The 13,884-nt window shown below is 50.5% G+C and overlaps 1 protein-coding gene across 2 annotated transcripts in view; it reads left to right on the top strand.

Moving 5' to 3' along the window:
- The window catches only part of KCTD21 (potassium channel tetramerization domain containing 21), a 16,233-nt gene extending 9,658 nt beyond the window's left edge, over nt 1-6,575 (top strand). For both annotated transcript variants that reach the window (XM_059411774.1, XM_059411782.1), the window contains exon 2: nt 3,513-6,575. In XM_059411774.1, coding sequence (XP_059267757.1) covers nt 3,543-4,325 — 783 coding nt within the window. In that variant the 5' untranslated portion in view covers nt 3,513-3,542 and the 3' untranslated portion in view covers nt 4,326-6,575. The remainder of the gene's footprint in view (nt 1-3,512) is intronic.
- The last annotated feature ends 7,309 nt before the right edge of the window (nt 6,576-13,884 follow it).

Here is a 13,884-nt window from a genome sequence, read left to right as displayed (position 1 = left end):
TTTTTTTTTTTTTTTTTTTATGGTTTGTGCCTTTTGGGTCCCAGCCAAGAAGTCTTTGCCTAACTCAAAGTCACAAAGGTTTTCTTCTGGAGTTTTCAAGTTTTCAAAAGATTTTACATTTAGACCTATGATCTGTTTGGAATTATTTTTTCCTACATGGTCTAAGATGTGGGTCAAGGTTCTTTTTTTGCATGTGGATGTCCAGTGGTCTGCATCTTGATAAAGCCAGGGAGAAGGGCCATGATCATAACAGAATGGATTGGTGGGCGCTGCCAGGGGTACTGTGCAAAGGGCCAGGAAGCCCCAAGAGTAGAGCTGTGAACCTAGTGGAGATCTGGGAACAGCCTTACAGAGGCAGTGACTCGTAGGTGGGCCTTAAAGGGTGACAGCAGATAAGGCAAGAAGGGTGGTGTAGGGACAGCAAAGGTGGGGTGGGTGACAGCGTGAGGATGTGTGCAGAGTGTCTGGAGGACCTGAGCAGACAGTGGGGGAGGGGCTGGAGGTGAGCTTGGAAGCGGAAGGTGATGTGGGTGGGCGGTCGTGCTTCGGGAAGACCGAAATGGAAGGTGGACAGAAAGAAAGCAGGGCGCCCAATGAGGATGGAAGGAAAGTGGCAGCGTGGTCAGAGCTCTGGGAGTAGCTGTAGAGATGGGTTCAAGGACAGAGTGAGAAAATCTTTCGGGATGGGGAGTCAGAGCTACCTCCCAGGTCTTGGGCTCAGGCATTTGGGTGGCTGAGAAGAGTTCACTGTGGGTCTGGGGGAAGAGGAATTCCTCGTTGGGCTTCCTGGCATCCATGGGACATCCAGGTGGAGATGTCAAGGAGACTGCTGAGTACACCCAGGGGGCTGTAGCTCAGTGAGGGTGGCTCATCTCCACCTGACCACAAAGCAGACTCATGAGGCTTCTCAGCATCCCAGAGGTGGCCAGTTCTGTTTTCATATGTAATGGTGCCTTCTACACATGCGTGTGTGTTCATGGGGCCCGCACTTGTGTGATAGTGGACACAGTGGTGCTGCCCCTAGAAAACGGGCACTTGGAGGAGCTCTGTGACTTGTGGGCATGCGGAGAATACCACCGAGAGCACCCTAGACTGGGGCCAGCGGTGGTCAGGAAACCTGGCATCCAACCAGCCTCTGCTGCTTTTGCAGAGAAAGAGGAGTTTGGGTCCCACCCAAGAGCCCCCAGACAGGCCCTGTGGCTACTGACTGTCTCCCCACCCCAGCGCTCTGAGCTCTTCAGCACTAATGTAGAGGACATACAGGCCCACAGAACTGCCCAGCCTCTCTGATGCCTGAGTCTGCTCTTTCCATGGAGCTGAGCCTGGGCCTTAAATCAAGGCGTGAGACTGAAAACTGAAATATGCAAATTACCTTCTAGAAAGAAAGGGAGATTTTGGAATGAGGAAGGGGGTGGCCCTGGCCCCTGGGTCCATCTCCTGCCTGGGCCCTCTGGAGAGCGAACTGACCAGACTCAACCCTGAGCCAAGGCCCCTCCCCGCAGCTGCAGGTCTCCGCACAGCAGGCACCCCTCCTCAGCTCCTCGCCCCACCCCTTCTGTTGGACTTCCCCACTGTCTCGCAGCCCATCTGCTCCAGGCTTCTGCTGCCGATTTTGCAACTTCATCATGGCTTGTTTCTCTTCAGGCACTCCAGATGGTTGATGCCTTTCTGCAGTATCAGGGTGCCCTATGAGATGGAGAAGGAATCATGAGGCGACCCCCGCAGACAGTTGGGTGGGGCAGCTCTCTCCAGCATTGCCTCCATCTTCTGGCAAGAGTCTCCACCACCTGGAGTAAGGGGGTCTTGGTGGAGCCAGCCTCAGAAGGCAGGCACGGTGAGGGTGAGGAGTGCTCTGGCCTGCTCAGTACCCTTGCCGGGTGACTTTGAGGGAAGTCCTGCCTCAGACCTCTGTTTTCCTATCTGGATAGTAAGCATGCCAGGATTCATTACTGACCTACTCGCATAGCTCTGGGTCCATTTGCCTTGTCACTGCACCTGTCTTGTCTTGGTGTCCTCGCCAGCTGGGCTCTTCTCGAGGGCAGTCAGGGTCCATTTCTTTGCACCCCTCGGGCCCAGCATCAGGGAAGGATTGCTTAATCTGTTCCACAGGTAGGATCTTGGAAAGTATCATGTGAGAAGCTGAGAGCAGACATCCCCTGCCTTCTAGAATCTTAAAGAAAAGTTAGATTCCAAGACTTCAGGTTGCAGGAGACTCACCAGCCTTAGACGCTGGAAGTTGCAAGATGGCAGGGGAAGGGAGCTTTATTAAGGATTGGGTAAAGAGTGCTCAGTGCAGAGACCGACATTTGCACTGAAACTTGAAGGTGTCAGAGGAGGCTATGGTGCTATCATGTTGGGCAAGGGCAGGCCACCAGGAGCCAAGAGCATCTTCATAGGAAGGTTACAGGAGGGTGAGAGTCCAAGAAAGGGTATCAGAGTCCAGAGAGCCGAGGCCCATTGTAAGCCTGAGAGATAGACAGAAATGGCACTAATCATGGCCAGTTGTTATAAATGTGTTGGGATAGAAAAATAATAAGAAGGCATCATTGGTACAGCAGTGGGAGTCCTGGGCTTGAAGACAAATCTCAGAGCATTTTTTAAGTACTTAGAATGTACCAGTGTTTGGCTAGTAAGCATTTACATATTTTTTCTCTTGTCATATAAAGGGACCTGGGTTTGAATCCCGGCATGTTCCTTCACCTCTCTCAGCATGGGGAGTGAATTCTGGCAGTGTTCTTCATCTGCGTGATAGGCATGGATGGTGGTATTTTCTATGTCAAAATATGTATGACATTATTTTAACAAATTTCTGTATGAGCAGGTAACAGAGCATCCGGTCCAAGCACGTTTTCTTTCATTCCTTAGAACAGTGGTTCTCTGGTCTTTACTGAACATTCAGAATTACCAAGGGTGCTTTTAAAAAAATACCAGTGCTGGGATATTAAAGACCAATTACAGTAATCTCTGGAGGGCAGGACCCATGCTTTTTTTTTTTTAAACTCCCTAGTGAACCTAATATGTTTTAGATGGTGTAGTAATTATCACCCATCCATTTGTCTATTAAGTATTAATTCGCTCCAACCTCTAGGACTGTAGGCTTGATCTACAATAAGGAGTTGAGCACTATGCATACATAGATGTTAGGGACTAAATGCTTGTGTCCCCCAGCTCCTCTGTTGAGCTCCTCATCTCCAGTGTGATAGTATGAGGAGGTGGGACCTTTGGGAAGTGATTAGGCTATGAGGGTTAAGTTCTCATGAACAGGATTAGTGCCTTTATAAAAGAGACTCCAGAGACCTCTTTTGCCCCTTCTCTTACACAAGGACACAGCAAGAACATGGCCCTTACCAGACACCAAATCAGCCTATACCTTAATCTTGGGCTTTCCAGCCTCCAGAACTGGGAGAGATAAATGCTTAAGCCAATCGGTCTATGGTATTCTTTCATACCAGCCCTGACAGACCAAGACCCCAGATAGGGTTGGGTAATTCCTCACTTTTCTCCCTGCCCAGGACTATTTTCCAGCATCGCGGCCTCCTGCCATGTCTGACCCCATCACACTGAACGTCGGGGGGAAGCTCTACACAACCTCACTGGCAACCTTGACCAGCTTCCCCGACTCCATGCTGGGCGCCATGTTCAGTGGGAAGATGCCCACCAAGAGGGACAGCCAGGGCAACTGCTTCATCGACCGCGACGGCAAAGTTTTCCGCTACATCCTCAACTTCCTGCGCACCTCCCACTTGGACTTGCCGGAGGACTTCCAGGAGATGGGCCTGCTCCGAAGGGAGGCTGACTTCTACCAGGTACAGCCCCTCATTGAGGCCCTGCAGGAGAAGGAGGTGGAGCTCTCCAAGGCCGAGAAGAACGCCATGCTCAACATCACCCTGAACCAGCGGGTGCAGACGGTCCACTTCACTGTGCGCGAGGCCCCTCAGATCTACAGCCTCTCCTCGTCCAGCATGGAGGTCTTCAACGCCAACATCTTCAGTACCTCTTGCCTCTTCCTCAAGCTCCTGGGCTCCAAGCTCTTCTACTGCTCCAATGGCAATCTCTCCTCCATCACCAGCCACTTGCAGGACCCCAACCACCTGACTCTGGACTGGGTGGCCAATGTGGAGGGCCTCCCAGAGGAGGAGTATACCAAGCAGAACCTCAAGAGGCTCTGGGTGGTGCCAGCCAACAAGCAGATCAACAGCTTCCAGGTCTTTGTGGAAGAGGTGCTGAAAATCGCCCTGAGTGACGGCTTCTGCATCGATTCTTCTCACCCACATGCCGTGGATTTTATGAATAATAAGATTATTCGATTAATACGGTATAGATAAAAGGACCCCAGCAGCACTGGAGGGGGGCTCCCAAGAAGCTCCGTGTCAGCCAAGATCTTGGAGAGTGTCTCGCCAGTGGTGGGAGCCAGGGCGCTACACTAACCTGTATTAATCACGTAGCAGGACTTGATTCCCCCCACAATGCAGTCTCCCTGTACGAATCCATGTGTCCTCTCCATGGAGCCACCTTTTCCTTGCCACTTGGAGCTAGAGATGGGCAGTTGGTCATGACAAGCGAAGTGTCTGCCAGTGTGTCCAAAAGGCCACAGGAGGGCTTGCTGGCTACAGAGGAATGGCGGGTTCTTCACAGGCACCGGCTCTCTCTGTACCATTAGGCAGTGCCTCCCCAAGCCGTCTATGAAAGGAGCCCCTGGTGAAGGGGTCCCACCAGGTCCCCAGGACGTTAAGTCACCTGAGAGTCCCATGCCGCCTGCTCCTCTGTCCCAAGGATGCACCTGGAACCTTGGACTTGTTTGCTCAGGGACAGCCAGGTTGGGCCAGCTTGGAAGTGAGATTTCAGAGCTGCGTTTTTGGCCTCCACTGTGGCAGGGAGAGATTGGAGCTGTGGCACGGCCTAGCAGAGTGAGTGTCCAGGCCGGGTTCAGAGGATAAGGCTGTCCCTCTTGACTGGGCCAAATGTAGACGTTTGGGGACTTCTCACTTCAGAAATGAGCTGCTGTCCCTGTGAAGATTTTAAAGTATCTGGAGCCAATGCAATGAAAGGCCTTTCGTAACATAGACTGTTAATGTGACTTTTGTAATCCTTTCCTCCAAAGAATTTGAAGTATCATTGAAATAGGTCATTTTACACAAATAATATTAGGGACTCTCAGGGTTGGAAAATAATCCAGTGGTCACTTTGTCCTCCCCGGCCCCCAGCATGCCCCAGGCCATTTGGGGCTGAATGCTCTCCCAACACCTTCAAGTCCTCACATATCCCTGCTTGCATATTTCCAGTAACAGGACAGGAAGCTCGTCATGCCCAGGGCAGTCCCTGCTATGGTTGAGCCAGCGCTGTTAAAAAGCCCTTCCTTACAACAAACCGAAATCTGTCCTTCCACTTCCGTTTTCCAGTTTTGGTTCTAGACCTTCCTTCTCTCCCAAATGTGTACTTTCTCTTTCAAAACAGTCACTCTTATTAAGAAGCCAGACCTGTCTCCTATCAATATTATTACTTCGCATTAGGACTCCCCCCTGGGATTTGTCTTCAGAACCAAGGTCAGCCCCCGGCCATCCCTTGTCAGGCAGCCCCATTTCATGATGGTTTTGTTTGTGATCCCCATTCCACCCACCTTCTCACCAGCCATGGCTCCACATAGCTTTTGACCACTTCCTGTTGGAGGATGAAGATGCCTCCCCAACAAAGTGTTGCCAGAGGAAGGAGACCAGGGGCTCGCACGGCAAAGTGCAGCAAGAAGCCCAGGAGTGGGCTGAACCATAGCCCTGCTCTAAGAGGAAGTGTCCAGCCCCTATGACACTACTCTGAGAGAAGTGGCCTTCCCCTGAGGTACTGTTCCTCTCATAACCAGCCCTGGGACCCCCTTGGGGGAAGGTCCTGGGCAAGACACACCAAGCCAGCAGTCCGCAGGAGGTGATGAACAGTGCAAGCCTCAAAACTGCCCATTATGATTCATCCCTGGAGTACGGCCTTGGAAGTCCCACAGTCTTCCCCATTGGGCAGGGGCCTTCAGACAGAACTAGGGGAGCCTAGTGACACAGTCCCTCCCAGGAAATGGGCTGAAGAAGGGGCTTCCCATAGTTATATCCTGGGAGTAGGAAGATGGTATGCTGGGCTGTGGGCAGGGCTGCCTCTGTTACAAAATAAAGGCCTTTTCCACCTAGAGTGGGACTCTGGAGTCTCTGACAACTGTCCCAGGCCACCAGGCCAATGGTACTCAAAAAGGTCACTCAGGAGAACCCGGATCAGAACAGGCAGCAGAAGCTGTGATCACAACAAAACAATTTAAGGAAGAAATCTCATAAATCACCGCTTGCCCCTTCTTCCTCCATAAAATGTCTCTCTCTCCATCTTTTCGGTGCTTCTTAATTCATACAGCTCGACGTTAGAGAAAGTAAACGACCTGTAAAGCCACTAATGTGCTGTGTGACTGTGCAAGTCACTCACCTCACTGAGCCACCTCCATTTCTTTGTCTGTGAAATGGGCATAACAATAATACATAACTCTACCTACCTCACAGGGCTGTTGTGAGGATCAAACGAAATAATATATGTGAGACTACAGTATACACGATAAATGACGTTGCTCTTTTGTGTCTGCTTATAAAGAAAAGGAAAAAAAAAAAAAAAACCCCTGGTTGGTATCCAGCTGACCCCCGAATCTGAACTCTGGCTCCATCACTTGCTGTGTGACCTGGGAGCAGTCACCAGGCCACTCTGATTTGTTTCCTCCTAGGGTAACAACCCCACCTCCCAGTGTTAGGAGATTTACATGAGCTGGTGGCTGTGAAAATTCCTAGCTAGGCCCGGCACCTAGGAAAAGCCTGCTTCTTCGCGAAGTGATCGTGACACACCGCCGTGCAGGGAGCATCTCGAGAGTACGATTCAGCAGGCCTGTCTAGAGCACCTGGTCTGTGGGCCCTGAGGATGCAAACGGCCACAGATGAGTTCAGTCTGGAAAAGGCTTAGAGCACCACAAAATGTGCTGTGGGAACTTGAGGAAAGCGAGCTCAGCTCTCACTAAGGGCTTGTTGAACAGCCAAGTTGGGCTTTTAAGCGTAGGCTGGGTGGTGACAGCTAAGCAGGGTACCATGGGCACTGGAAACAGCATGAGCAGAGATCTGGGAGGCAGGCAGGAAGGGGAGCCCCTGCATGGAGCCCCCGCACAGAGCCCCAGCACCGGCAGAGCAACAGGTGTACACACCCTGCACGCTCACTGTGCACGTCTCTCCGGCAAGCATGGCCACCTGGCTGCACCCCAAAGACAGAACACGCAGTGGTACGGGTAGACCATCCCAAAGGACCAGGGAGCTGGTGTGCGCGTGCCCCGGGAGGCAGGGATGTGCATCTTGTGAGCCCTTCCCTGCTCCGAGCAAGATCTCATGGCAATCAGCCATCTCAAGCTGCCTCAGTTTAACTTTGTGCACAGCCAACAGCTGTGCTCCCACTAAAGAACAATTCCAGGCACACAGGAGCTTGTGAGCTCTGTTCCTGCCTCAGGCCTGGTGCCAAGCATGCAGAGGGATGGTCAGAAGGGGTGCCGGAGGGAACCCTAAGGCCCCTTGGTGTTCCTACTTCCTGAGGCCAGCCACCAAGGAAGGCATGCTTGAAGGCCACCCTGGGCACTGCTTCCTGTGACCTTCCTATGACCTCACACCCTCAGAGACATGAAAAGCCCTTTGCCCTTTTATGAAGAGCAAGCCTTGTGTCTCTCCTGCCTTCAGGCCAGAGCTCCCTATGCAGAGGTGGCCATGGTGCTCCCTGTCCCCCACACACACCCCCAGTCCCCGACACAGCCTCACAAGCCACTCCACTTTGTAAACCTAGCACTTTTGTAACTGCCCCTTGGTTCACCCCAAAAGTCCAGCTTTCTTTTACAAATTACTCCTAAACCAGCTACTACAATTAGGGGCTGGGCCAAGGCCAGCCTGAGACAGCTTCTCACCTCACATACCTCAATAACCACCCCATCCCTTTCCTGTGGTCTCTGCACTGACTACCTGAGTCTGTCTGGGGTGGGGGTGCTGGGGCAGGGGTTGGCTGAGTCTGCCTGGGCTGGGGGCTGCAGGGCTGATGGGGGCAGTTGGCAGAGAAATGAGGCCCTGTGATCATCTTGCAGAGCAAAACAACCTCAATAGCCAGCCCATCAAAGGGAGGGGCTGGCTTTTTTCCAGGTCCTGGGGGGTCCTGGCTCAGGCAGCTCCATTTGCCTAGACAGCCCAGTGACCTCAGTCTCCTTCAGAACCTTCAGGACAGTGTGGCATCAAGCAGAGAATCGTGGAGATGGTCTGATGCCATGTTCACCCCTGTCTGGGGCACAGGACCAAGGGGGTCCTGAGGAGAAAATTTGGCCTCTGGAAGCCAGAGGCTCACTGATTAGTCCATAAGCACCCAGATCCCTATCCAACACAAAAACAACACAACAACCTTGTGGTGCCGCTTTCTGGCTCTGATTTCTGGGCAGGAAGTGTGTGACCCTCACTTAGCCTGGTCCTACTTCCCGCCAGCTTCCCTGGCCCTCCCACCCCAATATACAAGGCATTTCAAAGCTTTTGTCAACATTTCCCAGTTAGCTGGCAGCCATAGAATGTTCTAGTCCATTCTCATGCCAGGTCCCTCCCCAAAACCTAGGTTCCCTTTTACTGAGGTTTTGGGTAAAGGCCCAGTTGAGTCACATTGGAAATCCTCTAAGATCCTGCCAGCTAAAGACAAAGGTTAATGTGTTGTGACATGGGTACTCCCTCCCCAATCCCAATTAGTTCACTTCATAAATCAGATATTGGGTTTGTTTAATAAACACCCTTTTGTTTGAGACCTCATAGGTTCCCAAGCTCCCTCACATCCAGAGTGTCCTGTCACAGAACTCTAGAATGAATATGTTGTGCCATGGCACTCCTCTTTCTGAGCTGTCCCTTCTTGCCCTGTCTTCATAGCAAACATCTGCTCATCCCTCAGCACCCTACAGAAGCCTGGCCTCCTTGGCTCACTGTGCAGTTAGTCCTAACCCACTTTGTACCGCCCTGTATCGGGTAAGGACTCTTACCACCACACTGCAGGTGTTCCCGATCAGCACTGTGCTGCTCAAGATGTATCAACCAGCCCCTGGAGAAAAGCCCTGATTTGTAGCATTGACCAATTTCCATGGTGCAAATACTCTCACTGTAGTCAATTTCATTACCAAAGTGATGTCCCCGATCATCAAGAAAAAGATGCTCACAGTGGGCTCTGGAGAGCTAGAGGGAACCTGCCCCAACACAAGAATGGCGTGCATGGAAGGGCAGGGCCTCCATCTCGCTCTCTCTATCCCCAATGCCCAGCACACGGAAGGTGCTCAAGAGATGCTTGAAGGACCTCTGCCACCCACAAAATAAGACTTTCTTACCCCATGATGTCTCCTCTCGCTCGAACTCCCTCTTGCTCGAAAGTCTTGCTCAAACATTTTCCTAGAGCTTAAGAAACATTCCAAAATTCCTAGCCTTTTAGAGACAAGCTGTAACCTACTTTAAGTGCATAGATTCTGGGATACCTAGGTGGCTCAGTCGGTTAAGCGACTATCTTCGGCTCCGGTCATGATCCCTCGGTCCTGGGATTCAGCACTGCATCAGGCTCCCAGCTCAGCGGAAAGCCTGCTTCTCACTCTCCCTGCTTGTGTTCTCTCTCTCACTGTCTATCTCTCTGTCAAACAAATAAAAATATTTTTTTTTTAAAAAAAGCATAAATTCTGCAGTTAGACTGCCTGGATCAAATCTTGATGTTGCCACTTAATGGCTATGTAACCTTAGGCAAGATCCTTAACCTCTCTGTTTCCTTGTCTGTAAAGTGGAGGTAATAATGCCCACCTCATAGGGTTGTTATAAGGGTTCGATGAGGAATACATCTATAGCTTTTTGAATAGTGCCTAGAGATAAGTGTATATTTACTACATTTCTTATTACCATCATCATTACCATCTTTCTGTCCTCATCTTTTACTTCTGTCTTACCTGCCCACTCTCTCACTGTCCCCTGCATAATTCACATGTATTTCCATTACCTGACCTTTGTCCAAGCCATTCTCACTGCTTGGAGTGTCTCACTCTCTCCTCTCCAGGGACCCAAACCCTGCCCCCATCCACAGTGGACACCATTCTCATCCTCCACCACCCTCCCACTGAGCCCGTCCTCCTCTGGTCTTCCGGTGCTCTTCTGGTTGGCATCTCCATGGATCTGAGAATTGGACCATCACATGTTCTTTTTATCCATAAACTCTGTTAAGTTTATGGATATTCCAAACCGAGGTCGGGACTCTGGGAAATCAAAGATGAACCCAAACATCCCCCCACCGACTCCGCGGAGAGTACAGTGGGAGAGAGACAAGTAAACAAAGTCCAATATCGTGGGCAGTGCTAAGGCAGACTGGGCCGCAAATGGGATGGCCAGCTTTAGCTACAACTCCCCAGTGCACACACCATTTCCAGGGTATAAAGCACTTTGCTTCCTTTTTCTCACTTAATCTTCACAGAACTCTCTGAGACAGCAGCACAGGAGGGGCTTTTTTCAAAGACAAGGAAACCGAAGTGAAGAGAGAGGAAATGACTATCCTGTGACCACACCAGGTTTAAGCCATGCCAGGTACATAGTAGGCCCTTGGCTATTGAATTAAATGTCATTTAATTCAAGGTAAGTGGCCAAGTTGAAGAGAGAACCCAGTCTGAATCCTCCTTCAGGATTATGTCTTCTCACTGTGAGGCCAAGAACAGGACTGGGTTTCCAAGTGCCAGGACTCTGATCCAGGCTTTTCCACTGATGTTCTAGGTGATCTTGGGCAAATACCTTCACTGTCCTGGCCTGAAAGCTTTCTTGGCAAAATGCAGCAAGATGAAGTTCAGCTCTACCAGCTAGCCATCCCTTCTAGGCAAAGCTGGATAGAAAAACGATCCTCCTCACTCCAGAACTATGTAAGCAGAGACCACAAGTCCCTTGATGGGGCTTAAGGGGGCTTCAGGCACGGGACTGGCCTTGTGTGTCTTCTGCTAGCCTTTCATCCTGTGACATGATACTTGATGACGGAGCCCCCCTGGGACTTTTGTACTTTCCAGTGTGGAACAATGGACTCTACTAAGTGCTGCTGGGGCTAAAACCACAAGGCAAAGTGAAGTCACTCAGATGGCATGTCACACCTACTGGCACTCCCCTGAGTGAAGTCTGAAAGCTTTTGTGAGAGTGAAGCTCGTTCCCCTGAAACGTGGTACCCTCACCTCCTTTGAAGAAGAAGTGGGTTTGACAGGCTGTGTGCCCATCATCACTCCCAAGTGGAGAAACAGGCTCCCTTACTGAGAGGACTATCAGAATGGACATTCATTGTCTCTTTTCTGGCACAGGACCTGAGAGTGTTGTGCTAGGAAGAAACATAACTGACTATGAAAGGCAAAGAGGAAAGAACTGGCCTTCAGTCAAGCAGACCAGTCCAAATCTTGGCTGTGCTGTGACCCTGGCAAGCACCATCCTCTCTCTGTCTCAATGACTTCATCTACCAAGCCAGAATAAAAATACCTGTATTTACCTACCTACTGCGATTATTAGGACTAATTGAGAAAATGCATAGAATATGCTTGGTTCCCTCCTCTTTCCTTCCTCTCTGTACTTCTTGCTCCATACTGGACAGAACTCTTCTAAAAAGTAGGGACTGTGGGCGCCTGGGTGGCTCAGTGGGTTAAGCCTCTGCCTTCAGCACAGGTCATGATCTCAGGGTCCTGGGATTGAGTCCCACATCGGGCTCTCTGCTCAGCAAGGAGCCTGCTTCCTCCTCTCTCTCTCTGCCTGCCTCTCTACCTACTTGTGATCTCTGTCTGTCAAATAAATAAATAAAATCTTTAAAAAAAAAAAAAAAAAGTAGGGACTGCTTCTCACACTCCATATTCACACTCTCAGCCTTCAGCACACTGCCTCCAAAGGGAGCTCCTCAGTTCATGTTTGTTGAATGAATGAGTGAACTCTGCTGCTTTCCCTGTGAGGAAACGGGTCCAGAGTGGTGGAGGGACTTGTCTCCATTACATTGCCAGGGAGGACCTCAGAACACCTGATTCCCAGCCCTCTCTCTGTACACTACCTTGTGCATGCCATGCTCAGCAAACACCTCTTTGTACACCAGACTCTTTCTTCTTTCAACCTCTTTTTTTTTAAGATTTTATTTATTTATTTGACAGAGAGAAAGCGAGATCACAAGTAGACAGAGAGGGAGGGGGAAGCAAGCTCCCTGCTGAGCAGAGAGCCCAATGCAGGGCTCGATCCCAGGACCCTGAGATCATGACCTGAGCTGAAGGCAGAGGCTTAACCCACTGAGCCACCCAGGTGCCCCTTCTTTCAACCTCTTTTTCGGGGAAACAGCCTTGGAACCATACCTCAGATCTGCTGGGCTCCAGAACCATGAGCTCATTTCATAAGGCCCGCCAAAATCTCAAGTGGGATGTAAGCAGCCTTTTAGATCTGTTGCTCAGCCATGGGTTTAACTAGGGCAGCAAATGATGTACCTCAGTTGGGATGCTGCCTCACCACCCTACTTCCCTGCATAAATCTGACCTTGAACAACAGCCAAAATCTGAGACTGAAGGCCAAATGACCTTGCCTGCTTCCCTTCGGCAGATCCTTGTTGCCAAAAGCAAAGAAAGGGACACACTCTCGTCATTTCTAAGACATATTTTTTCAAATTCCAGAATCCCTGAAACCAGGATGGGACTTGACAGTAGATAATATCTTACAATTATAATTGGCAGCATTTATTCTTATGTGGTGGAACATAAAATAAATTTGTGTCTTGAAACTGTCTTAGATAAACTGAGGTTCAACCTGAGCTGCCCAGACTAGTGTCACTGCAGATCTGCGTGCTGTTTCTTTCCCCTGGGCTATTTGGAGCATGGAGGCTCACTTTCCTCGGAGCTCTGTTCTTGGCACCCTCCAATAGGGAAAGTGGCCAGGGCCACAAAGCTGGTCAGTGTCAGGGCTGGGTCAGCTTCCTGTGGGCTGGACCTGCTTCTCCCCACATCCTTCCCCAGTGTCCCGCATAGGGCACCCCCTTTCACTGCCAAGAAATACGACTAACAACATTAAGGGCTAACACCATGAAGCCAGCAACATTCCAAGTATTTTATTGTCATGAGTATTTTTAATCCTCACCAGAGCACTATGAGGTAGGAACAATTTTCAATCTCTATTTTAAAGGTGAGTGTTATGGGATGAATTATATCTCCCCCAAAATGCACATGTTGAAGTTGTAACCTCTCATACCTAAGAATGTAACTGTATTTGGAGAGTTTTCAAAGAAGTAATAAAGTCAAATGAGGTCATTAGGGTGGACTCTAATCCAACAGGACTTGTGTCTTTGTAAGAAGAGGAAATTTGGACACGGAGGGAAACAGGAGGGAAGACCCAGTGAAGACCCAAAGGAGAAGTCTGCCACTTGCAAGCCAAGGAGAGAGGCCTTAGAAGAAGACGACCCTTGCCGACACCTTGACTTTGGACTTCTAACCTCCAGAAGTATGAGAAAAAATACACTTCTGTTGTTTAAGCTGCCTGGCCAGTGGTACTTTGTGAGGCCAACCCCAGGGTGACTAGTCCAGGGAGGAAGCAGAGGCCCAGAGAATTCAGACAACCAGGAAGAGGCTGAAGGGGGACAGTAGGCAGTTGGCTCCACAACCCATGCACTGAACCACCACCCCCACCACAGGGAATGCCTCATGGCTCCAGCCCACAGCAGTGCCACTGCCCAAGGCTGCCACTGTTCCTCTGCCCCCCAGGAAGCCTGGCCAGCCCAGATGGGCTCCTGGCGACCCCTCTGTCTCCAATCACTCCAAATGTAGTGAGTACCACCAGCATGGGCCTGAGGCAGAGATGAGAAGACAGACCA

This window comes from Mustela nigripes, chromosome 1, assembly GCF_022355385.1.
Source record: "Mustela nigripes isolate SB6536 chromosome 1, MUSNIG.SB6536, whole genome shotgun sequence".
Taxonomy (NCBI): Eukaryota; Metazoa; Chordata; class Mammalia; order Carnivora; family Mustelidae; genus Mustela; species Mustela nigripes.
This window is presented reverse-complemented; position numbering and strand designations above follow the sequence as displayed.